This window comes from Protopterus annectens, chromosome 9.part0, assembly GCF_019279795.1.
Source record: "Protopterus annectens isolate FY-2018-M chromosome 9.part0, PAN1.0, whole genome shotgun sequence".
In the NCBI taxonomy this organism is placed as follows: Eukaryota; Metazoa; Chordata; order Ceratodontiformes; family Protopteridae; genus Protopterus; species Protopterus annectens.
Genome location: NC_056743.1, coordinates 1,163,453,885 through 1,163,481,384, shown reverse-complemented (window position 1 = coordinate 1,163,481,384; position 27,500 = coordinate 1,163,453,885). Strand labels below are relative to the sequence as shown.

Genomic DNA, 27,500 nt, shown 5'->3' with positions numbered 1-27,500 from the left:
TGTTGAGTAGATGGAAAGAGTACTTTGTGGGGCTGATGAATGAAGAGAATGAGAGAGAGAGAAGGTTGGATGATGTGGGGATAGTGAATCAGGAAGTGAAACAGATTAGCAAGGAGGAAGTAAGGACAGTTATGAAGAGGATGAAGAATGGAAAGGCTGTTGGCCCAGATGACATACCAGTGGAAGCATGGAGGTGCTTAGGAGAAATGGCAGTGGAATTTTTAACCAGATTGTTTAATGAAATTTTGGAAAGTCAGAGGATGCCTGAAGAGTGGAGAAAAATTGTTTTGGTACCTATCTTTAAGAATAAGGGTGATGTGCAGAGCAGCAGTAACTACTGAGGGATAAAATTGATCAGTCACAGCTTGAAGTTATGGGAGAGAGTAGTGGAAGCTAGGTTAAGAACGGAGGTGATGATTAGCGATCAGCAGTATGGTTTCATGTCAGGAAAGAGCACTACAGATGCAATGTTTGCTCTGAGAGTGTTGTTGGAGAAATAGGTCAGAAGGAGTTGCATTGTGTCTTTGTGGACTTAGAGAAAGCTTATGACAGGGTGCCTAGAGAGGAGTTGTGGTATTGTATGAGCAAGTCGGGCTCGGCAGAGAAGTATGTGAGAGTGGTACAGGATATGTACGCGGGTAGTGTGACAGTGGTGAGTACTGTGGTGGGAGTGACAGATACCTTTAAGGTGGAGGTGGGATTACATCAAGGATCAGCTCTGAGACCTTTCTTATTTGCAGTGATGATGGACAGGTTGACAGATGAGATCAGACAGGAGGCCCCGTGGACTATGATGTTTGCAGATGACGTTGTGATCTGTAGTGAGAGTAGGGACCAAGTTTAGGACACCGTGGAGAGGTAGAGATATGCTCTAGAGAGGAGAGGAATGAAGGTCAGCAGGACTAAGACAGAATATATGTGTGTAAATGAGACGGAGGATAGAGGAATGGTGAGGATGCAGGGAGTAGAGGATGCAAAGGTGAATGAGTTTAAATACTTGGGATCAACAGTTCAGAGTAATGGTGAATGTGGAAGAGAGGTGAAGAAGAGAGTACGGGCAGGGTGGAATGGGTGGAGAAGAGTGTCAGGAGTGATTTGTGGCAGACGGGTACCAGTAAGAGTGAAAGAGGTTTACAAGAGGGTAGTGAGACCAGATATGTTATATGGGTTGGAGACGGTGGCACTGACAGAAAGGCAGGAGTTAGAGCTGGATGTGGCAGAGTTAAAGATGTTAAGATTTGCATTGGGTGTGACTAGGATGGACAGGATTAGGAATCAGTATATTAGAGGGTCATCTCAGGTTGGACAGTTTGGAGGCAAAGCAAGAGAGGAGAGATTGCTTTGGTTTGGACATGTGCTGAGGAGGGATTCTGGGTATATTGGGAAAAGGATGCTAAGGATGGAGCTGCCAGGTAAGAGGAAAAGAGGAAGGCCTAAGATAATGTTTATGGATGTGGTGAGAGAGGATATGTAGGCAATTGGTGTGACAGAGCAAGATGCAGAGGACAGGAAGAAATGGAAATATATATATATATATATATACACACACACACACACACACACACACACACATTTTTTAAATAGTTTAAATACCCAAATGTTGACAGTGCTAACATCACCACATCATTGAACATACTCTGAGACAAAACCTCAGAGCATGTACCAATAACAGATTGTTTTTTGCAGGGGGTAAGCCCCTCTACACCCACGTGTTGGGAGCTGAGCCCCCACACTCCCTGATAGTTATATGTATTAACTCTGAGATTACACAATACCAGAGTAAGGGCATATTCTCCAACCCTAGTCATTGTGAAATCTCACACAGCTGTCAACTATCTGTTTTGCTGACCAAGTATGTTGTCAAAGCAGTTGTTGACTAGGAAGATTTCCGACAAAAATAAGTTTCATATCATTACATCAGAAAAACAAAATCCTGAAAAAAAAAAACAATGAGCATATAAAGAAAAGCAAAAATAAGAAACATATTTTATGCTACTTATATATATATCAAGTCCTATTGTTATTTCATATTAGATTATATGACATTGGGGAAAGGGCATACTCTCAATTCACAAAATACTGGCAACTTGAATAGAAACTGATTTATGTTCTGAAATTCGAATACATGAACGTTTGATACTTTGGAAATTCAACCTAACAAATGACTTCCATACAGATAAATGGAATCAGCAGGAAATTTTAATTTGGTATTACGTTGACTGTGTTAACTTCGATGCAGTAACATCGAATTGCACAACATTGACATGCTTCTGTTCATGTTCTGTGGTTACTTCTTGATACATGCAATTACTTCTCGATACTGCAATAAAACTTAATGTGTTTTTGCATGGGGCAGGTCCCCCTGCACTCCCTTTGCTAATTATACACACACACACACACACACACACACACACAAAGATATATATATATATATATATATATATATATATATATATGTATATATTTTTTTTTACTCTGACTCCAAGATTGCATATTTCTATTCTCTGAGGATTATCCTTTATCATACAAATGTTGACAATCTGCATTGTTGATCAAACTGAATTGACAATACAGAGGTCAAACTTAGCAGTGATCTGCCAAACTCATGGAACCCAAGCATGTATATACAGCTATATGTGTGTGTGTGTGTGTGTGTGTGTGTATATATATATATATATATATATATATATATATATATATATATATTTATATATATATATATAGATATATATATGTAGTTTACTATCCCATGTGCGATTGTCATTTAAACGAACTCAACAATGTCCGACAAATATGGTTGGAAATCAAAACGCCGACCAAGCAAAATAGCGAACCGAGCATTTCAGCAATGTCGAATATCGACTTTGCTGAAATGCTCACATCTGCCCAAAACTAACAACGTTTGCTGCACCCCCCCATATGGTGGTCTGTGCCCCCCACACACCCCCTACTTATATATACAAACTCCGAGATTGCACTACAGTGACGGTAAGGGTACATTTTTGGATCCCCACTATAGTGCAATCTGAACTACAGTGTTGAATCTGACAACAGCGGCTGTTCGCTTATGTCAGCTTCGACTTTGTGGTGATCGCCCTTCCAGTTCAGCAAGATGAGTTTCGCACATATTAGAAACATCTAAATGACGATCGAATATGTGATAGTAAACCTATATATCTATATCTATATCTCTCTCTCTCTCTCTATATATATATATATATATATATATATATATATATACATATACATATATATATATATACACACACACACACACACACACACACACACACACACACACACACACACAGAGTGTTGCATATTGAAGTTAAAATGCCATTTTGAATTATAAGCAGTCATCTTGTTTAATGTGCAGTAATATGTACTTTGAAAATATTGATTTAGTTTTATTTATTTATGGTATCAAATGAATAACCTTTTTCACGGTAGTCCAGAAATGAAAATTCCTGAATTTTTTTTCTTCTGTAAAAATTTTGGTGAAGCTATTTTTTAATTAAAAAAAATAGGCACAACCAGAAATGCTTTTTATTAAAACACTTTTAAGTGCTTCATTGTATTTAAACTTTACTAATACTTATTAAAACAGATGTCATTAGAAAACCAAATATTTTAAGTTCATTTTTTTTCATCTAAAGAGCTCTTCCCCGTACAGAAGTGTTTTTTTTTGTATTCATTCCTTGTAAGAGGGTGAGTCTAATGCAGATAGTAATACACTTGAAATTTTACATAAGAAAACTGAAATTAAAACATATTTCTTGTGAGCTTAACCTTGGGCGGTTCTTATGTAGACAGTGGCTTTAAGAAACTCAGCACATTCAACTCACCCCTTGCCCTCTACGTTGTATGCCTTTAAGAATATATGCAAGCAGGAATTTAGGCCTTTACCATCAAAAGATCCTGCCAAGACCAGTTACAGTTTAAATTCTCAAGAACAGTTGCCTCTCACAGAACTTCAGAACACCACACAGGTGAGATTTGTGAAGGAAAGCGAAGTGGTTAGTACTGATGGATGTAGCCCGCTACAAAAAAATCTTTTTTATCGACAGATGAGGACAGTTGCATGTCATTTAGCTTAAGCGCTTTAACTTTAGCTTGCAAAATATGTTGCATCATCTTGTTAGACCTTTTATATACTATGGCTGCTGTGACAAGCACACATACAGTATTTTAGATGTTGACTGCCTGAAATTGGGACCACCTTTGGAATCTCCAAAATCAAGCTCCTCTTTTCTCACAATCCTTTGCAGTCAGTTAACTTTTGGATGCCAAATTCAGTAAGATCTCTCTTGCATTAAACACCTCTTACCTTAAAGACTAATGAAGGGCTGATTCAAGTTAACACATATGCTCTGGTTAACAGCTGCTTGTTTGTCCTATCAGAGTTTACCTTTGCTTAATCTGTCATCCCTCAACGTGAAGGCAATGAGGCGGTGCGAACCTTATTATCTGAGGTTTCTGAATTTGGACTGGATGACTCTGAGACCTTCCATAACTTCCTGAACTTATTCTAGTGAAACAAAATATTTTTATGACAAATTTAATCAACAACTCGAGAGGAGTAATAGATGCTTCTATTATCTTGCTAATGTAATGCTAAATTAGCTTCTTTACATGAGGTTGTGGTGAAATTCCTTGAATATTGGTAGTCTAAGAAAAAGACACCATGGAACGCATGCTAGTAACTGTTTTCCATAGGAAGGTATTTCAGGTGTGATTTATAAGTGTGCACTGGGAACAAGTCCCTTCCTTTGGGAGATTTCTATCTTCAAATTAGTGCAACCTTGTTATATATAACTGTGGGGAATGGGGGCTTGCCTCCCACATCAGTGGTGAAGGGATATCTCTTAACTGTCCAGATTTTCACAGAATGTCCAGATTTTTGCCTCATATTTTTTGTCTGTTCCTTATAATAAAACTGCTTTTTTGGCAAATTATTGCCAAATGCTGGAGGATTGAAGTCAGAAAATAATGGCAGACCTTTGAGTTTCTGACTTCAAACCCTTCAGAAGATAGCTGCTGAGGCAAAACCTGTTAATCTGATGTCAGTTTTCATTCTGTCTCCATCCTGTGGGTTCAGATCTGATCCTAGGATCTGACTCTCACATTGCAATAGCTCGTGACAATCAAAAAGCTCTCGAGCTCCACCCTTAGCAATAATGCACCATTCCCAAGTTACCTCAGATCTCATTTGCTACTTTCACGAAATACATGGTTCACCAGTTAGCTCTTGGGCAGTTAAGTGATATTTCCAATATACTCTTTTTAAAAAATTCTAAAAATTCTTTCAACAGCTTCTCTTCTTGCTCGTTTACCTATCCCTTACCTGGTGACTAACGTCTACCTTAAATCCCACTTTTACTTACTTTGTACTTACCCTTCCTTATCTTTTGTACGTAGTAGCTAGTGATACTATTTCTGATATTCTCTTTTCTACACCTTGTGTATATTGCTGGTAATTCCTTTTTTCTTTCTGTCATTTCATATGTGTATGTATAAAAAAAAATATATATATATATATATATATATATATATATATATATATATATATGTATATATATAAAATATAAAAAAGAGTAGTTGTAGTTCTTCCTTCTCTTTTCAACCTTTTTCTTCCAGTTTATTATTGATGCCTAAAAAAGATAAAGGCAAGCTGGCTGGCATCAAAAAATGTGCCAAATACCAGCACAAAATACCTGTTAGTGACTTACATACACTCTGTGTTTATTGTCTTGGTTCTCTGCATCTTCATGAGGACTGTGTGATTTGTTACTCTTTCAACCATAGGGCCTTGGTTGAACATAAAAACAAATTGATACTTAAAGGTTTATTGCGTTCCTCCTTTGATGAGGCAATTTCTGGAGCTTCACCTGTAGAAAAATCAAAAAAGGAAAAATCTGCAAAGGCTAGCCCTGCGTCATCATCTTCATTGACAGTGTCTGACAATGAAAGAAATATTTCGGTTTTGAGCTCTCCATCAGATCCAACTGCTAAAAATGACTAAGATATTGGATTCAACTCCTTTGTCAGCTCCAAAAGCCAAAAAACAGATCTTTAGATCCATCTATTTCCTTGATCCTTCATGCTTTAAGAAAAAGGACTCTTCAGATCTGATACTTTTGGATTCAGTAGAAAGTTTATCTCCAGCTCCACAATACCTTCTGAGGACTAAATACTCCCTTTCAATTGACCCAGTCCCATTCAGAATCCTTTACCCATTTTTGGAAAGACCGAAGTCACCCTCAACAATGTCCAGTCACTCTTTTTGGAGCCTGACTAAAGAAGACATGGAGGGACGAGTGAAGAAGATACTCTGGGCGCAGGGTATGTCAGGGGTTCCCTCGGCTCCTACCCCTTAAGGTCAGAAGTTCCATGCATCTGCTACTCTGCCATTACCTCCTGCTCCTCAAGCTTCCCTTGAAGCATCAGTATCATTGGATCCAAACTGTCCATTGCTGTCTGAATCAGATCCAATAACTTCCCTCTCCTTGGATCCACTGTTTGCTCCATGTTCTTCAACTCAGAACTGGTGACTTCTTGGAACTGCATCAGCCTTGTTGGCTCTGAAGTGTTAGTCTTGACTCTTAGATTTTTGGAGCCATCTCTGTGGCTTGGGGCTTTGGCTTGGACCAGCTCAGTTATGGCTTCAGCCTTGGGAGGATTGTCTTCTGGGCATGGAGGGACTATGGTCCAGACGCTTACCTCTCAACTGTCCAGATTTTCAGAAAATGTCCAGGTTTTGCTTCATATTTTTGTGTGTTCCTCATAAAATATGAGATTTTCTGGCAAATTATTCAGCATTGAAGTCACTAGATAATGCAAAATAATGACAGACATTTGAGGTTCAGGCTTAATATCCCTCAGAAAATATATAATAATTCAAACCTGTTATTCTAGCAACTTTCTAAGATTATAGGAACAATTTAAAAAATCTGTCCCTATTTTTGGATCTTTGTCCCCCCATTATTTCTGGCTTTGTCCAGATTTCTTGCATTGAGAGGTATGGTCCAGAGGCATGGCCTCTCGGATCAAGAGTCCTGTTCCTTTAGTGGGCAGTCAGCATTTGAAGCTTTGGAGAGAGCCATGTCTGCTTCAGCAGCTCAGACAGTACCTACCCCCTCAGATCTGCAACCCTCACTTCTGACATCTCTGCCTTCAGCTTCTCACTCTGGTCTTCCACAGGGTTAGTGAGTACCAAAACCCAAGACTTCCCAGTAGGGTATCCCCACCTCTTCTGATACCTTCCCAGAACATCCCACTCAGGAGGTCCCTACAAAGAGGACATGCAAGAGGAAGCACCTGGACTCCGCTGAGGAATCCCTCACAGAAGACACGGTGAGGGTAAAGGGTTGCGAAGGTCATCTTCTGATGATGTCTTCTTTGCAGACATCTTAGAAATCCTGAAGCATAGAGGTGACTGGAAGCCTAGCAATCCTTTGCCCAAGGAGTCTGTGTACCTGGCGGCTTTTGGCATTCATCCAACTAACTCCTGGGTGACTCCGCCCACTGAATTCCTGGAATTGATCTCTGTGGGCATGGAACACCCCCAATACCATCAAACCGATACCCTGGAGACCAGATAAAATTATTGCATCCTCAAATGATAAACAATTTTGGACTAAAGGTGAACCAGTAGATGCCATGGTCATGGCAGCAGCTACAAAGAAAGAACTAACTGAGAAAAGTTCTCTATCTATCCTCCTAACAAGGAGTCTCAGATGATGGATAGGTTTGGGAAGCGTGTTTATGCTTCGACCTTCGTACTAAGGTCCTTGAAGTATCAAATACATTTTACGTGATTGCAAAGAGATCTGATAAAGAAACTTTCAGATATGCTGTCAGGATCTGTATCTGAAAAAATACAAGTATCCTTCTCTTCTATGTTGGCCACCCTACAATTCAACTCAAACTCATCAATGAGGCTCATTTTTCATGTAGCCAAAGGAATGACACAAGCATTGGGCTCAGACATTTCTGTCAGGCGGCATGCCTGGATGCCCTTATGTAGTTTTGCAAAGCCTTTCAAGTCATAGTTTGTCAGTGCTCCTTTTGACCGTACTTCATTGTTTGGTACATCAGTAAGAGATAACTTTAGCCAGGTGTGGGAAAGATGGAAAGACCCTATCTGCCATGGGCATACATTTTTCCACTCCTAAGAGATACTTTTTTTAGGAATCAGAGAAGTAGTGGAAAGATGTGGTTCAAGAAATCTCAAGGGCCTTTTCAAGACACATGTGGAGGTAGTTCCTCAAGAGGCAGAGGGGGAAACTCAAATGGTAGACGATGTCTTCACAGCAGAGGAGGCCTACAAAACCAAGGATCCAGTGATACTTTCTTTGGAAGACCCTTTCAGTGCTCCTGAAAGGAGGCCCGATTGTCCTACTCTGGAGGCAGTTGGGGGTCGACTTTCCATGCGCCAGAGAGCCTGGCTAACAATGACATGAGATACATGGGTGCAGAGGATCATTTCCAGAGGATACATTATACCCTTCACTCTTCCACCTCCCCAGTACAAAATAATCCCTGATGGTCCACCCAGTCAGAGGGAGCAAGCAGCTATTCAGATACAAAGGGTGCTAGAAAAGAGTCATCCAAGTGGTCCCCCCAGAACAGAGAGAATCCAGAACTTACTCAAAGTTCTTTTTAGTACCAAAAAAGACAGGCGACTGGAGACCAATTTTGAATCTCAGCAAACTAAATAAATCAGTTTGATATTGGAAGTTCCAGATGTTCACCTTTCAGTTCATTCTTCTGTTTTTGGAAAAGGATGACTGGATGTGCTCTATAGGCCTTCAGGATGCATACTACCACATAAAGATGGACAGGCGACCCAGAAGGTACCTACACTTCTGGTTTGGAGCCAGGCATTATCAGTTTAGAAAGCCCTGCACTTTGGTGTCACTACAGCCCCCAGTGTTCACCAAGTGAATGGCAGTAGTAGAAGCTCACTTGAGACTGCAAGGTTTCTGGATTCTTCTGTATTTGGATGACTGGCTCATATCAGCTCTGACCAGGCATCAACTACTGCAAGCAAGAGACAATGTTCTCCGGATGTGTTTCAATATGGGGATAACAACAAATTACAAGAAATCCCTTCTAGAGCCCACATGGTGTTTGGAATTCTTAGGCGCAATTCTCAACACAAGCGAAACACTAGTTTCTCTTCCCCATTCAGGAGTAGAAGCAATCGGATCACAAGTCAGGAAAATAATCCTCAATATGAAGGTCTCAGCGTGACTGTTTTTTTAGGCTGTTGGATCCATGGCAGCAGCCGAATTTTGCAGTGGTTACTTTCATCCCAATGATCATTCTCCATCAACCAGTGTCGACCCAGATAAGAATCACCAACTATGCAAGAGAGACCTTTCATGGTGGATTCAATCTGAGTGGATTCAGCAAGACCATTTGTTTATTCCCCCTCAGCCCATGGCCACTGTGACCTTGGACACTTCTGAGCTAGGGTGTGTGTGTGTGGGGGGATTTTATGAGGATTACAGTCCAAGGCACTTGGTCACCCAAAGAGGCCAACTTGCATATCAGTGTCTTAGAGATGAGAACAGTGCTACTAGCATTGCAGGCTTTCCAGAATACTCTTCCCTTGGGAACAGTTGCAGTTCAAGCAGACAACATGTCAGTAGTCTGATGCATTCACAAACGAGGAGGAACCAGATCCTTATCCTAACATTTGTGTCATGGAGCACTCCGAGTGTGGCAGTGGGTGATCTCATCCAACCGCTTTCTCATAGCAACACACATTCCAGGGAAGTCCAGTGTGATAGCAGACAAATTGAGCATATGTATTCTTATGCCTCATGAGTGGTCCCTTAGTCAGATAATGGTGGAAAGAATATTCTGCAAATGGGGCCAGCCTTGCTGCGATCTTTTTTGCTTCTCCCCTAAACAACAAATGCAGCAGCTATTTTGCCCTGATCTCCCCACAAGGGGAATCACCAAGGATGCTGTTCTTCACATTTGTCCTCCCGGTCTCATTTGTGCCTTTCCTCTGACTCCATTAATCCCAAAATTGTTACAGAAAGCAAACAGGTTGAAGAGCAAATTAATTCTCATTGCACACTATTGGCCTCGACAGATTTGGTTCCCCTTCTTTTGGGCCTCACTTACTTCAACAACCATGGATTCTGGATCCAACTCCAGACCTCCTGTCTCACCCAACAGATGTGATTCATCTGAACATTCCAAACTTCAAGCTAACTGCTTGGCTTCTCCAATTCCATTGATAGCCAGACAACCTAAGCTTTCTTCTCTAGTCCATCACATACTTTTGTCCTCTCATAAGCCATCTTCACATAAACTATACTCCAGAAAATGGAGGAGATTTGTCTGCTGGGCACTACAAAATAATCTGGACCCCCTTCTCAGCTCCAATCCATAATATCCTTGATTTTTGTAGCCTAACTGTTTAATGAAGGAGCAGCTTCTTCAGTAGTCAAGGTGCAGTTAACTGCAATTTCCAGTTTTCATATTGGATTTCAGGGTTTTCCAGTTGTTTCACACAAGCTCTGTAAAGCCTTTCTGAAAGAAACTCTTCTACTAAAACCCCCTTATAGATACCCTACTTCACCCTTGGGACCTGAATTTGATGCTGCAAGCAATCATGTATCCTCATTTTGAACAGCAGCTAATCTCAAGTTCCATTCTTAGAAAGCTATATTTTTAGTAGCCATAAGCACTGCAAGAATTTCAGAGATTCAAGCCTTATTGTCACAATCACCATATTTGACCTTTTTAAATAAAAACAGGGTTACATTATATACTAACTCATCCTTTCTACCTAAAATATCAGACACAAATATCAACCAGTCCATCAGTTTACCAGTATTTTTCCTACATTTACCAATAAAGGTGAATACCTGCTACATTTATTAGATGTTCACAAACAATTACATTTTTTCCTTCATAGGACAGAAAATGTCAGGAAATCTGACCAACTGTTCATTTCTTAGAAGTAAGATTGGGAAAACCAGTGACCAAAGTAACATTGGCTAGATGGATCACAAACTGTATTTCTTTCATTTACAAGAAACAGGGTGTTAATATACTAAAACCATTGCAAGCCCATTCAACTAGAGCCATGGCAACTTCATCAGTATTTCAGTCTAGAGAGTCCATGGATTATATATGTACAGCCACAACTTGGGCTACCCTCCATATCTTTGTTACTCATTACAAACTGGACTTGGTCTCCAAGGGAAGAGCTTCATTTGGTTCAGTGTTGCTAAAGAATACCCTTGCATCTGAAGTAGTTAACTTAATTTGATCAGCAACATGTGGGTATCAGATCTGACCTGGATCTGAGCCGGCAGCTTTCCAAGCTAAAGATCAGAGCTCTCAGCTCCTCCCCTTACCCATAATACCCTGCTACCTCCCTCCAGTCCCCAGATCTTGTTTGCCGTGGCTTCTTGAAGCATGAGTGACAAGCTCTTGGCTGTTTAGGTGAGAGTAAATTGGGAAAATTTCCGTCAAATTTGTAGTGCTTTTTGTGTGTGTGTGTGTGTGTGTGTGTGTGTGTGTGTGTGTGTGTGTGTGTGTGTGTGTTTGTGTGTTTGTGTTTGTGTTTGTGTTTCAGACCCTTAGTTAAGTTAAATCAGTTTTGGTTCTTTTAAATTGAAATTTAGTGTGTTTCCCTTCCCCTTACTGTGTGTGTTAGGGTGTGTGCGTGAGTGTCATGGCCGAGGGCCCTAAGGCCATTTTTTTCAAAATGCGCTGAGTGTGGTCATAAGCTGTCCCCAGCGGATAGCCACACTCAGTGCATTCTTTGCCTGGGGATAGCCCATTTAACACCGGGCTGCCAGATTTGCATGGCCTTTAACCCCTGGGCTCTAAGAGACAGGAGGAACAAGCTAATCTTGGCGGGACTCTTGCCCGTGGATTCTTCTTCCTCCTCTCCCTCAGTGGCGCCAGTCATTGCTGCAACTGTCCAGCCGTCAGCTCCCCCTTCCCTGGCTGGGACTCGACCTCCCACCATTTCCCAGGGAGAAGGTGACTCTTCTAAGAAAGAGAAGAGGCATAGAGAGATTACTACCAGGGCATGGAAGGAGCCGGACACTGTGGAGCCAATCCCTAGGAGACCGGATAAAATCCTTTGTCCCCCCGCAGACAAGCCGGCGTGGAATAAAGGTTCCCCAGTAGATGCCATGGTGGTGGCAGCTGCCACGAAGAAGGAACTGGCACAAGAAAGTTCCTCGGTCCATCCTCCTGATAAGGAGTCTCAGACGATGGACCGCATTGGAAAGCGGATGTTTGCTTCAGCCACCTTTTCCATAAGGGCACTGAATTACCTGGCACATTTCATTAGGCTTCAGCAAGATCTGATAAAAGAGTACGCTGGGTCTCCCCTGGAGTCCATGGTGGCCGAGGACAAACGAACCTTTTTGGCTCGCATGGCCACTCTAAAATCGATATCTAGCACTTCTATGTGGCTTCTCTCCCATGCCACAGAGGAGGCGGCTAGAGCCAGCAGAGCAAGGGTCGCCTTGCAGCACCACGCCTGGCTCTGACTTTGCAGAACCCTTCAAGGCGTCCTTTGCAAACGCTCCCTTTGACAGTTCTACTCTGTTTGACAAAACCATCCATGATACGCTACTCCAGAGTGAGGAAAAACGGGAAGATGCTGTCTTCTGTTGGAATCTGCTTCTCGGCTCCTCAAAGGTCCTTCTCAAGGAACCAGAAAGGACAAAAGAAGATGTGGTTCCAGAAGTCTCAACAGTCCCGTTCCGCTCCAGACCCTTCATCCTTCAGAGGCAGGGGAGGACAAGGTGGACGCCAGCCCAGAGGCAGAGGGGGGCCGAAGAATTTTGGGTCAAGAGAACCCTTCTCCGACCGACCCGCACAGCAACCCTGAGGGGTTGCCCAACTGCCCGTCTCTGGAGGCAGTCGGGGGATATTTTTCAGAGCATCTAGCAAGTTGGGAGTCCATTACTACAGATCGCTGGGTGCTCCGAATAATATCCAGAGGTTACTCTATCCCCTTCATGAATCTTCCCCCTCTAGGGAAGCGCCTCCCCGATGTCCCACCCAATCAGAGGGAGTCTGCTGCTTCAGAAATAAAGAAATTGCTAGAAAAAAAGGCCATCCAGCACGGCCCCCGATGGCAGTCCAGGTCGGGCAATTACTCCAGGTTCTTTTTGGTGCCAAAAAAGACGGGGGACTTAAGGCCAATTCTCAACCTGTCAACTTTGAACCTGTTCATTACCAAAGAGAAATTCCGGATGGTCACTCTACAATCTATTTTCCCCTTTTGCAGGAGAACGACTGGATGGGCTCCATAGACCTCAAGGATGCGTACTACCACATTCTCATAGACAGGCGATCCAGGAGGTTTCTCCCTTTCGGCTGGGGGGCCAGTTATTATCAGTTCAGGGTCCTCCCATTCGGCCTCAGCACAGCCCCCAGGGTGTTCACCAAGGTCATGGCAGTTGTGGTGGCCCACCTGAGACTTCAGGGAATTCAGTTCTTTCCGTACCTGGACGACTGGCTCCTCACCGCCCCCACCAGGCATCTACTGTGTTCTGCCAGGGATTATTTTTTACTCTTGGCCCATCACCTAGGCATTACCATAAATTTCAGGAAGTCGTCTCTTCATCCTGTTTAGGTTCTGGATTTCATAGGGGCCAAATAGACACACATCAGTCCAAGGCCTTTCTGACAGTGGACAGGCTCCGCCCCTTATCACTTCATGTAATAGCACTTCTACAGTCCCCAGCCCCACCCGCGGAATTAGTCCTGAGAGCCCTAGGATCCATTGTGGCAGCCATCAGCCTTTCATCTCTTGCCCGTTTGCACATGAGAGTTCTTCAATGGACCTTTCAGGTCCACTGGTCCCGCCTTCTACATCCATTGGATTCACCGATTCCCCCCAGCAGGGTTTGCAGGGACTCCCTTCTTTGGTGGCTTCATTCCTGAGAGCTTCGGGAAGGGAGACCATTTGTGATGCCTGAACCCCAAGCCACGGTGACCACGGATGCTTGTCGCCTCAGGTGGGGAGGGCATTGCATGGGCAGAACCGCCCAAGGCATGTGGACCCCTATAGAGGCCGTTCACATATCAGTGTTCTGGAGATGAGGGTGGTGCTTTTAGCGTTGCAAGCTCTTCAGGACCTTCTTCCTCTGGGGACTATTGCAATTCAGACAGACAACATGGCGGTGGTCTGGTACATCAACAAACAGGGAGGAACCAGGTCTTACCCTCTTTGTCGAGAGGTCATGAGAGTTTGGGAATGGGCGATTTCCACCAACCATTTTCTGATAGCAACGCACATTCCGTGTCGGTCCAACATTCTCGCGGACAAACTGAGTCGATCTATCCTCACACCTTACGAGTGTTTTCTGAACCCCTCAGTAGCGAAACAGATCTCCCTCAGATGGGGTCAGCCTTGCTGCGATCTCTTCACGTCTCCTTCAAACGCAAAGTGCAGTAAATTTTTCAATCTAATTTCCCCACCTGGGGAGAGACCCAGAGACGCTCTAGTTCATGCTTGGCCACCCAGTCTTCTTTATGCTTATCATCCTCTACCGCTAATGAGGAAATTTCTACAGAAAGCTTGTTGGCTGAGGAGCAAAATAATCCTCATAGCCCCATTCTGGCCTTGTCAGATCTGGTTCCCGTATCTACGGTCTCACATTATAGCTCCTCCTTGGGTCTTAGATCCCATTCTGGATCTGATTTCTCATCCTTCGGGATTGCAAACTCCGAATCTGGACGACCTCAAGCTTACAGCTTGGTTGATCCAGTTCCATTAGTGGCTAAGACTCCCGGTATCTCGTCTCCCGTAAAATCTATCCTGGTAGTGCACTTTGCGTTTGAAGGAGACGTGAAGAGATTGCAGTAAGGCTGACCCCATCTGAGGGAGATCTGTTTCGCTACTAAGGGGTTCAGAGAACACTCGTAAGGTGTGAGGATAGATCGACTCAGCTTGTCCGCGAGAATGTTGGACCGACCTGGAATGTGCGTTGCTATCAGAAAATGGTTGGTGGAAATCGCCCATTCCCAAACTCTCATGGCCTCTCGACAAAGAGGGTAAGACCTGGTTCCTCCCTGTTTGTTGATGTACCAGACCACCGCCATGTTGTCTGTCTGAATTGCAATAGTCCCCAGAGGAAGAAGGTCCTGAAGAGCTTGCAACGTTAAAAGCACTGCCCTCATCTCCAGAACACTGATATGCGAATGGCCTCTATAGGGGTCCACATGCCTTGGGCGGTTCTGCCCATGCAATGCCCCCCCACCCGAGGCGAGAAGCATCCATGGTCACCGTGGCTTGGGGTTCAGGCATCACGAATGGTCTCCCTTCCCGAAGCTCTCAGGAATTGGGCGACTTCAACTACCCAAACATTGACTGGAAGCACTACTCAAGCCCCAGCACCTTAGCCCAAAGATTCCTGGAAATTATAAACTCAAATGCTATGGAACAACTAGTCACCACTCCCACAAGAGGGGACAACATACTAGACCTGATCATTACCAACATGGGGACTCTATGCTCCACACCAGAAGTATATCCCTCATTGGTAAGATCAGACCATAAATTAATTTCACTAGATGTCCACATCCCAACCCCACCCCCAGCCCAGAAAACCACAGTGAAAAACTTCTCAAAAGCGAACTTCTCACTTCTCAAAACTGAAGTGGAATCCTTCAAGGCCCTAGGGCCAGTGGAAACTACAGCCCAAACTGCAGAATCCTATATAAATGCATTCTACGGACATCTCCAGGAATGCATGGATCATGCTATCCCAAACAAAACCAAGACCCAATCATCCAAAGGCAGGCATCCAGTCTGGTGGACCCCTGCCATAAACTGTACAACAGAAGGAGGAAGCTACTACATGATAGAGCAAAATCCCTAATAGGGAAGGCATCTCTGATCAGTACTAGCAAAAAATTATGATCCCTCATAAAATCCTCCAAGGCCAGCTTTGAGAGAAAAATTGCACAGGACACCAAAGACAATCATAAGGCTTTTTTCAGTTATGTTAGAAACCTGGGATGCAACTCCCAGACTTGTTCTGAGTTGATTCTAAACGACAAAAAATACACTGAACCCACAGACATCGCCAATATCCTGGCAGACAGGTTCAGTGCAAACTTCTCCACCCCCCCCCAAAAGAGCAAGTATCTATCCCGGCAGAGGGCTGCCTCCCAAACATCTCAGATGCTCAGGTGAAGGCTGCCCTCTCCAAAGCAAAAAACACTGCTTCCACGGGACCAGATGGCGTCCCAGGTTGCGTTCTACATGAACTACAAGAGGAACTAATCCCTCAAATAAAACAGCTATACAATCTCAGCCTCACTACAGGATATGTGCCCACAGAATGGCGTACAGCAACAGTGGTCCCACTCCACAAAGGTGGAGCCTCTACGGACCCTGGAAACTATCGCCCCATAAGCCTGACTAGCTTAGTCTGCAAGGCTATGGAGAGGATCATGGAGCTCATAAACAAAGACATTGAGGACCTACAGACACTAGATCCTACCCAGTTCGGCTTTGTCAATGGCAGATCCTGCCTTTTGAACCTGGTTGACTTCTTTGAAACAATCACCAAAGCCATAGATGAAGGGAAGGTAGTCCACACAGCCTATCTGGACCTTGCAAAGGTATTTGACACAATACCCCACTCAGGCATCATAGATAAGCTATCCAGATTAAATATAAACCCCTATGTCACAAGATGGGTCGCAAACTGGCTCAAAGACAGAACCCACAGAGTGAGAGTTGCTGGAGCCATGTCAGACTCGAAACCGGTCACAAGTGACGTCCCACAGGGTTCTGTCCTGGGACCACTCTTGTTCGGTATATACTTTTCCGAGGTACAGGCAAACGTGGGAGGACTATGGCTCACCAAGTTTGCAGACGACTGCAAACTGGGCGCCATAATCAACTCTCCAGCTGACACAAACATCCTTCAAAAAGGTCTCAGAGACAGATAACTGGTGCCAGCTCCATGGTTTAAAGCTAAATGCCAAAAAATGTATAGTCATACCCTTTGGCAAAACAATGTGCCCACAAATTACCACATAGGCGGAAACCCATTAAGTACAGAGAAAGTTATTAGGGACCTGGGGACCCAAGTTGATAGCAATCTCTCCTTTGAAAACCACATTGCCAAAGTGGTTAGAAAGACCTTCTACATAGCCCACCTCATCACGAAGGGTTTCACATCTAGATCAAGAGAGGTAATCGTGCCTCTTTATTCATCCCTCATCAGGCCCATCATAGAATACAATGCCCCTTTTGGGATGTACCTTACCCGACACCTACAGCAATTAGAAAGACCACAAAAGTATCTCACCAAGAGGATCAAGGGTCTCAAACAGATGCCATATGCTGCTCGGTTAAAAAAACTCCAGCTCTACTCAGTTGCATACCGCCTACTTTGAGGCGATCTATGCCTGACATACAAAGCTATGTCAAATCCAGAATTAATGGACATGCTCCACCTCAGTAAATCTAAATCCCTTAGAGCCACATGCTCGAGGGACTTGAACCTCAGCACAGAAATAAATACAACTTGCTGCAGGGACAGGTTCATAACCCAGAGGCTCCCTTCGCTCTGGAACAGAATTCCAGTTCATGTTAGGCAGAGCACCTCACTGAATCTCTTCAAGAAGAATCTCGATAAGTGGATGGGAGATCGTAGGTTTGTCCCAGGGATTACTCCCGTGTCACTATTAGACAGAGGCACAGTAAACTAAACCTTAAAAAGGGCACAGTATACTCAAATCAAGGGGTGGCGTAAGCCATACAGAATCGGGCTAGGCTTATAATTGCCCCAGGGCAGATAGCCTAGTATGAACCTATGAACCTATGAACATACGCCCTCTACCAGGAAGATCTACAACAGTAAATGGAAGCGTTTTTCCATCTGGGCCAGACATAGGGATTTGGACCCTTTTGCGGCTCCCATTCCAGCAGTTCTTGAATTTCTGTCCCACATTTTTCATCAACGGGCCAGTTCTTCTACTGTGAAGGTTCAGATGGCGGCCATTTCTCATTTCCACATCGGAGACAACCTTGGACCCTTGGCTTCCTCTAAGATATGCAAGACCTTCTTGAAGGGCACCTTTCTGTTAAGACCTCCTGTCAAGAATGCGGTTCCCCCATGGGACTTAACCTTAGTTCTTCAGGCACTAACTGGCCCACATTTTGAACCTGCAGCCTCTGTTGACTTAAAATCCTTATCTTGGAAAACCGCCTTCTTGATTGCAATTACTTCAGCTAGAAGGGTATCTGAACTTCAGACCCTTTGTACAAAACCCCCGTATCTGGTCTACCATAAGTTCAGAGCATATCTCAGGACTAATCCTTCCTTCTTGCCTAAAGTGACCTCCAAGGCTAATATCAATTAAGCCATCAGTTTGCCTGTTTTCTTCCCCAACTTTCAAAACAAGGGGGAATACAGACTGCACTTGTTGGATGTGCATAGACAATTGCGATTTTATTTGCACAGGACAGCTGCTTCTCGCAAATAGGAGCAACTTTTCTTTTCTTTCACTAAGCCATCCTTAGGCAAGCCATTTACGAAAGTTACTTTAGCTAGATGGATATCGCACTGCATCTTACACGCGTATAAAGCTTCCGGTCGGCTAGAACCCTTGGGGGTTCATGCTCACTCTACCCATTCTATGGCTACCTCTGCAGCATTTTGGTCAAGAGTTCCCTTAGATGACATCTGTTCAGCAGCTACTTGGGCCTCTTCTCATACCTTCATTTCACACTACAAGCTGTTTCTGATATCCAGAGGGAGGGCAGCCTTTGGCTCCGCAGTGCTCCGGAATATTCTCCCTTGAGGACCTCCCAAGTTTTTTGGTAGCTGGGGACTCTGTCCCACAGTTTGCTGATCAAATGAAGTTAACTACTTCAGATAAAGAAGTTATGTACTCACCATAACATTCCATCTGAGTAGGTAACTTCATTTGTCAGCAACCAACCCCCCCTCCTTCCCCCTAACCTATTTCGTGGCCATCATCATGACGGAATGTCTTCCTTCTGTTAAGCATCAGGTTAGCGTTTCTCTTTTCGAGTATGGTTGGCTGTTTGTTGCTTGTTAAGTTGGCAAACTCAATCTGAGGACTGGAGGGAGGTAGCAGGTTATTATGGGTAAGGGGGAGGAGCTGAGAGCTCAGATCTTTAGCTTGGAAAGCTGCCGGCTCGGATCCAGGTCAGATCCGATACCCACAGGTTGCTGACAAATGAAGTTACCTACTCAGATGGAACGTTTTGGTGAGTACATAACTTCTTTTTATGTCCACCCAGGATCTAGGGTAGTTGGGGTCTCATTCCTACAGGTTGAAAACAGAATGAAAATTGACAACATTAGATGAAGATTTTATGTACTCACTGTAATGTTCCATCTGTGTTGCCCATTTTCATTCTTCCTCAACAGCCCACCCTCCAGCCATTTACCTTTGGACTCCTAGAAGAGGTAGTCAGCCTAGATTGTCACTTCCCTGTGCTGAGCTCCAGACAGTCTCACTGTCTATATATACAATCTTCTATATTTTATGTTTTTCATATCTCTCTCTCTCTTTCTATATATATATATATATATATATATATATGTGTGTGTGTGTGTGTGTGTGTGTGTATTTATTTATAGATATTTCTCCATCAGCAAACCAGATCTGAAATAACTTAGGAAAGATGCATTATGGGTAAGGGAGGAGCTTGAGAGCTTTTTGGTTGCCACAAGCTATTGCAACAATGAAGTTGGATCCAAGGAGCAGGTCTGAACCCACAGGTTGAGGAAGAATGAAAATGAGAGACATAGATGGAACATTATGGTGAGTACATAACTTCTTTTTCATATCAACTTTCTACATTTGCAACAGCAATGTTTAAAAATGTACCCTATTTTTGGGCATTTTTTCCCCTGATTATTTATGGCTTTGTCCAGGTTTCTTACTTTAAGAGGATGAAAGGTATGGAGCTTGCCATCCCTGCAAAAAAGGTTCAAAGTTAATTTTTCACTTTTCTGTGTTTCGGGCATTATTTTTGGCATTTTTGATGCTCAATATTGTGCAGATTAATGATTCGTATTGGAACCATGCTAAATCAATGGGAGAAAGCTACTTTGTGCTGCACTTTTTACATTTTGGTTTTGTTTTATTGGCCATTTATTATTTGGAAAGGAAATGAACAGTAATTGAAAAAATGGTGTTTTTGAAGAATAGCACTAGTTTGTTTTCATTCACTGCTCACTGCAACAACAGAGTTTTTATAAACTTAGATTTTTTTTTTCATCTGCAGCTGCAGTAGGTATTTTCACATGTTTTGTAGGCACTGTCACTTTATCACCACAGATCAAACCTTACACTTGGATGACTGACAGGTTTCTAGAAACCTGGTCTTTGTGACCACTAGTTTGTTGTGTTCAGTTTTTGTAATGAAAAAAACACAAGAAAACCAAACAGCTGTATATGGAAACATAAGTCAGCAAGATGTGCCCCTTTTAAATGATCATTGAACCATACTAACTTTAAAAAGATTTTATTTTTTGTTGTTGATCAATTTCTACTAAATGCCTTAATTGGAGAAATAGGTAGCCTTTGGAAAAACAAAGAATGAGAATGCCAGATTAAACGTAAGGCTGTTGCTCACCTTGGCTATGTAGTTATCATAGTATTGAGCATGTTTAAAAGTGAGACCTATAAGGTAGTGATTAGTTGTACAGTATGATCTGTAGTGCACTTTTTATTTGTCTTAGCAATGTAACATGTTAACTATGCCCTACTGGCTTTTAGATGTTCGCCCATAACATATTGGTTCTTATAAACTCTGTTTATATTTATTCAAAACACTAATGCTACTTTTAGATAAATGTTCATAATGCATTCTTACTTCTAATAAAAATGACAATTTAATGTGCATATTTGCATATATATTTGTACAGGTTTGCTTTACTGTCTGTTTTTTTATCTGTTTACATTCATTAGGAAATATTTTAAACATGTTTAAACTGTTACTAAAATTATAGCACTTTGTTCATTCTACAAGTCATTTCTTTCAAGTTTTTTAAAAATGTTTCTCATTTTACTGAAATTTGTTTGTAATTTCAAAGGTTTTTAAAATAGGTTTTCAGTCTTGAACTGCTAAGAAAATGTTTATTTTCATTGGTTGATTCCTGTCTTATGGCTGGTTTTTTATTCATATTTCTGAGGGCTGTCAAGCAGTGCAATTCAAGTCTTTAAAAACAAGACATCTAATGACTTTGATTCTGAGTCATCTCTTTTAAGCTTTTCAGCAAAAGGTGGTTTAGATGATTTAATTGTTTATGGTTGTAAGGATTTTTATAGCTTTTTTCAAGTATGTTTTCATTCTGTGTAACTTTGTACATATCTAATCTGACTGGTTTATTCTAATCACATAATTGCAGCAAATATGTTGGAAGTCTTAAAGGCAAAGTACTTAACAGTTTTATAAATGGTTAACTGTTTTATAGATGGTATTAGTAATCCAACAGACCTGTTGGTGAGTCTGCTTTATTTTGTTTTGTCTTTTTGTAGTAAACTCTTGTCACACTCAGAGCTGTGTTTAGTAATTTGTTATGTTTTAAGTTGAATTATTGTTTTAATGTTGTTAATGGTTAAGTGGCGACTCCCTTTTTTTTTGAAATACATGCATGATGCAGGTGATCTCTGCAAAGAGCAGAAAAGCATTTTGTTTGAGGTAGACTTCTGTTGTTTAAGTCTTGGAAATTGCCAGCAGCTATTTTTGAATTTCTAGTAATGCAGTGATGTGCTTCCCTAATACAGTCTCTAGTCTTCTAGTAGAGAAAGGAGAATTGAAGGTTTCATCTCGGGTGGCATTGACACAGAACAAACGAAGAAACAAAAGAAAAAAGCATGGAAGCCTTGCCTTAAAAACTCTTATAACAAGTAAAGTAAAGCTTCCTAGTCAGTTACTGCATGGTGCTCATAGTTTGTTGACCATTGCTAACCAGCTGAAGTGGACAGACTCGTTCCATTAGAAGCTTAATATGAAACATGGCTGTACCACTCTCATAGCTATCCTTGGGATCATTTATGAATTTGATAATTCATTGATTATTTGGTTATGAAATTTCTGTTATGATGTAGAATATTCTTTCACATAGTTAAATAAACCAGACACACGTGTATAGTTTTTAGCAGTCGTTCTGCCACTGCGTATCAGACCTGCCCAAGAACAATGTTCATATAGTGTCCTAGGCCTATGAAAAATTACCAGAGGGGTAGGACAAATATAATTCTGTGTCATTATTAGGATTCTTCGGCCTCCATTTTCTCTTCAGTAGCAGTGCCCAATATATTGTGCTGTAGATATGCTTATGCAGAGGAGAAAGGCTAACTATTTATAACAGACCATCTACATTTTTCTCTGCACTCATTGCCATACCCCAGATTATTTATCAGGACTGGAGAGATTAGGTACAAGCCCTTCTAGTAGGGCAGGAGATGCAGCAGAAAAAAAAAGTGTTATTAGTTTCAGAACAAGTGTCAATATTATAGAGTGCAGCATATCTTGGCACTGCAAGGCTAACAGATTTGGTGAATACTATTTGGTATACTATTCAAGTTAAAAAAAACTAACTTTTTCAAAATGTACAGCCTGAGCATTGTCTCTTTCTAGAAGTTTATTCTCAGGAACTGATTATAATTGTCATTTTATTTATTTAGTGATTTATATGTGACTTTCTTATTTGATAGAAGTTTGAATGACATAAATTGAAACACACACACACACACACACACACACACACACACACACACACACACACACACACACACACACACACACACAAAACACCCCACAGATGTTTTGTGTCCTCACTGATTAGAACACCTTGTTGGTTGTTTTTATTTTTGACAAAGGAAAGTTCTGTAGTACAAGAAGGACACCTTTCTAGAGGTCTGTGCCTTGCATTCTCCTTGCATTCTATAGCAGTTTGTTGTGCAGTAGCTTTATCTCTACTTGTGAATATGTCTCTGTGCTGAGCAGCTGATAGGTAACTTAAATCTGTTCCTACACTTTCATTTTTTATTTGCAGGTACTGAACTACTCCATTAAGGTGCTCCTGATGTTATTCTGTCTCTTGGAGCTATGTATTGCTGTCTCTCTGTCCGTGTTTGGGTGTAAGACTGTCTGCCATAACAATTTCTCCTATCAGGTATGAAAAAATATTATAAGAACAGAGATGATGCATGGTATTGTAAAATTTATGTTACTACACTGAAAGGTAGTCTGTACCATTACTCAGTGAAGACAATCGAGACGGTTCAATCTGATATGAACATTCCTTTACTGCATACAAAGTAACATTTAGTATAACAATGAAAGATACATAACAAAACCATACTTCAGCTTGCAGCCTCAACTGTAAGAATCAATGTCTCTCATACAAAAGTAAGAAGTCCAATTATAGCCTCTTTTCCGCCTTTATCAGCAGTTTAGAGAATTTGCCAGAATAACAAATATTTCTTTCCAAGCTGGTCTGCTGACAGTTTGTTTTCCATATCTTACACATTCTGTTCCAGAAGAATAACTCATCGGCCTTGCTCTTATCTTGCACGTCCTGTTGACGAAACACAGCTGCATGTAAGAGTTCATCTTGACCTGCTTGTAGATAGAGAATTTCACAAACTGCATAGTTTATATAGATAAAATATTTTACTTCCGATTTCTAATAACAATGAATGCCAAGCTATATGCCTTTTGCCAGGAGTTTAAACTATGTGCACTTGTACTACACCGAAAAGCAGAGTTTTTATTTTCCACTTTCAGACAAATCCACTGAAAGCCATTCTTAACTTGTGCACTTCTGAAATCAGAATATGTAAAATCTTACAATTTCCTCTTTTTAAATTAAAAGGCGGCAAATGACTGTTCATTTTTTACTTCAGTTGCACACATTGAAACCTTTTCCAATTTATTTTTGTTAACCATCATGATTCACTGGACTCTGTAAGTTTTTCGCAAATGACAACTTAGATAATTCCAGATAGTTAATATGACTATAATGCCTAACACTTCTAGTACAAGGATGTACTAACCAATTTAACAGGTCTTTTCCTGATGTGGACCAACCAGTAAAGATATCCCACCAAATGTGAGCAGTGTCTTTTTTGGTCTTTTCAGCCAAATTAAGCAATTTATCTTTTGCAATGATGCTCAATGCCTCGTAATACAGTATACTTTTATTAATTTTTCCCAAATACTCTCTGAGAATCTTAGTATTGTTCATTATTTTCCCTAAATTATCCAAAGGTACAGCTATATTGGAAAGCTGTATTAAATCATAACTCCAATTTATGGAAGTATTCACTTCTATGGTTTTAGTAAACACATGGCTCTGATTATTCCATTTAAGGAAATCAATATGTGATAAACATCCTACAAAAGGTAATTGTATATTATGACCTACATCCTGATCTCTAACCAGACAAATATGCTGGGGAGCTACTTCTATAAACATTTGAAAAGAAGAAGGCATAATGTTCCACTTGCACAAATTAACAGAATGCTGCAGTAAGCATGGTTCATAGACAGGCGAATGCTGCCCACAAATGAACCCATTTTGAGTCTGGTACAATAATCAATTTTATGTTTTTTTGTTTCTCTCATATCTATATAATTAACTTCAAATTGTGGCAACCAGTACTCATATCCTTCCAGAACTAGAAAGGTCATAGGTAATACTGTAAATTGACACATAACAGTGGTGTCAGTAACATTATAATGTGAAAACTGTCCTGTGCAGTATTGCGGAGTACCATATGTTACTTCAGTATATAATTTAATTCAATCTGCATCAGGTACCCATTTATGAAACAATTGTTGCCAAACATTTTCATTCTGTATCATCCAGTTCAATTTGTACATTTTTTTTTTTGAGTTTCTGCATACAAAGATTGCATAGTGCATTTTGTCCAATTTACAAAAACTGTTATGTTGCCATCAAATTTTAACTGATGTAACTTCATAGCATCATAGTTGTTTAAAAAATTGCTGCTGGTAATTTATATTTATGCAGGTGTGCCTTCCATATCTCTGAATTCCAAGATGCTTGTAAATGTACAATCTGAGAGGTATCTTCCCCCACTGTTTTTAAATGATTAGTTAGAATTTCAATATTAGCTGCATTAATAACTCTAATAACTGTGCATATGCCTCCTAGCAGAGTATTATACCAAGGCCTTTTCTATTGGCATTTGCCTGTGTACTGCCTGTCTACCGTTTTACAGGTAGAAGGGATTTTAACCAAATGGTTTGTATGAACAGAGGTAGGTTTACCTGTTAATTATTGATACAACATGTGCCTAATGTATGCTGCCTGTAATGACTGTGGTATTAGTACATATACTTGTACCCACCTTTAGCTGGGGGTAATGTACCTGCAAAGTCAATTTGGATGGCATACCAAGGTCCATCCACTGGAGTTACCCTTAGTAACTGTGACTTTTTCAACTGAGCATGTGCCTGCAAATATATTAAGCATTCAGCATGCACTACATCACAGATTTTCTTTAACTGTGGATGTCAGTACTTGTTATTTACAATGGGCCGTAACTTTTGTGTACCCAAATGTCCCATTACCTGATTATTAAACTTCACTAACTGTCGTGCCTGTTGGTATGGAATGTAAGGAAGACTAGAACCGTCTTCAAAACATTTTGCATAATATTGCCCTGGACTGTCTCCTACAAGAGTACATTTCTCTAATTCTTCCTTCAGTCCAAACTTAGTCTGGATCTGCAGCAAATCATGTTGCAAATTCTGAACTGAAAATGTCTGTAGGGCATATACTGCAGTGGTTTTATCTGGTACACCAGAAAGGTGTTCTGTATGATACAATTGCATTCCTTCCCTGGCTGCCTTTTTTGCCATCTGATCTGTATAGATATTTAACTGAAAAATCTCATTCATAGCTTTCTGATGAGCTTTTACCTTTAAAATACTGTAGTAACCCACAAGGGACTCACTACGAACTAAATTTCAAATAGTCTGTAACACAGAAGCATGCTTGAGTGGTTTGCCCATCAACAATCCCTCTCCTTGCCCATGTAGACATATGCAGCTGCAAAGAATTAACTATGTATGCACTGTTAAAAAAAAAATTCCTTCATATTTCATGGTTAGATAACTACTACTTATCTCCTGCCTTTACTGTAGTATGCTTGAAACTAAATAATGCCAACCATTTTGCAAAACACTGCTTCACTGACGTCATGAATCAGTTTATTTAACTGAGTCTCATTTACAAAGTCTTTAAGGCATAATATGGTGTCGGTACTATAATGTCTTTTGAAAAACTGTTACGTACACAGTTTGTTTTAAACCCCAATAAATGGCCAAAAGTTGCTGAATACATGGGTGATATTTCCTCTCAACATGTCATTTTTCTAATGATGAATGTAAAGTCTTTTTCATTTTAGCATCAGAGCCATGAGGCCACTCAGTGTGTGTTGGGTCCAGCCGCTGCCTGTAACAGAAAGGGACATGGTAAACTTGGAGCTGCTAGTTTTGTAGCCTTGGCCAATGCTGCCTTTAAGTTACAAAAAGCTGTATTTTTCTTTGGTCTTCCTCCAGAGAGGGTAATTCTTTCTGGCTAGAAAGCATGTCATGACATGAATTGTACCTTTTTACTTTGCACCTTAAAGGGACAATCCCAGTGTTTAAAATTCGGGTCTAAACTAAAGCTGACCAAAGTTACACCCACTTTACCACGTCACTCACTTTCCCACCCACAGTGTCATTTTTCTTCTAAACGTCCTGCATATCTTCAATCCCAGTCCTTATTTGGCTCCCAGTGTTAACTGCATCTCGGATTTATGTTCCTATTACATTTTATTCTTACTTCCACTTCCAGCTTTTCTGTATCTTTGCGCCCATCTGTCTCTGCACAGGCAATAAATGTACAGCTGTTTAGCGTTTATTTTTTTCTATAGTATCCTGAGTTATTTTCCGTGTTTTATTTATTCGTTTACTTTTTTTTTGCTGATGTAGTTTCTGTCCCAACCGCAATGAACGATCGTTTAAAAAAACTGTAATGCAACCAGCAGTTGTTGAGCACTTACAAGCACATGCAGTTTTACGTTTAGTGCCTAACAACTGATGTTGCATTAAAAGTTTGGTTTTAAGAAGGATCGTTCATTGTGGTTCCCTTGTGCAGGTTTTGAAGTTGGTATGATGACATGCTTTTTTCGTTTCCGATGTCATATCCTTCAGAAAATCGAACCTAACAAAAGACTTGCTATTTTAGCAACTTTCTAATCTATCAAGGTCAGTATTTAAAATCTGTCCGTATTTGTGGCCTTTTGCTCCACCCATTATTGTATCTTGCTCTGAGCAGCTGAGAGGTATGGCATGGAATTTCTCGTGCTTTTCAACTGTTCAACTTTAGTTTTTAGAACGATCATTCATTGTGGTTCATTTGTTTAGCAACCACCATGAATGACAGTTCTAAAACAAGATTGTAATATACGAAGCA

At 41.2% G+C, this 27,500-nt stretch overlaps 1 protein-coding gene across 1 annotated transcript in view; it reads left to right on the top strand.

Annotated features, from left to right (window-relative positions):
* Positions 1–27,500, top strand: part of LOC122811898 (membrane-spanning 4-domains subfamily A member 4D-like) — a 394,276-nt gene that overhangs the window by 210,085 nt on the left and 156,691 nt on the right. The window contains exon 4 of the mRNA XM_044084048.1: positions 23,061–23,180. Within this exon, the coding sequence (XP_043939983.1) occupies positions 23,061–23,180 (120 nt within the window). The remainder of the gene's footprint in view (positions 1–23,060; positions 23,181–27,500) is intronic.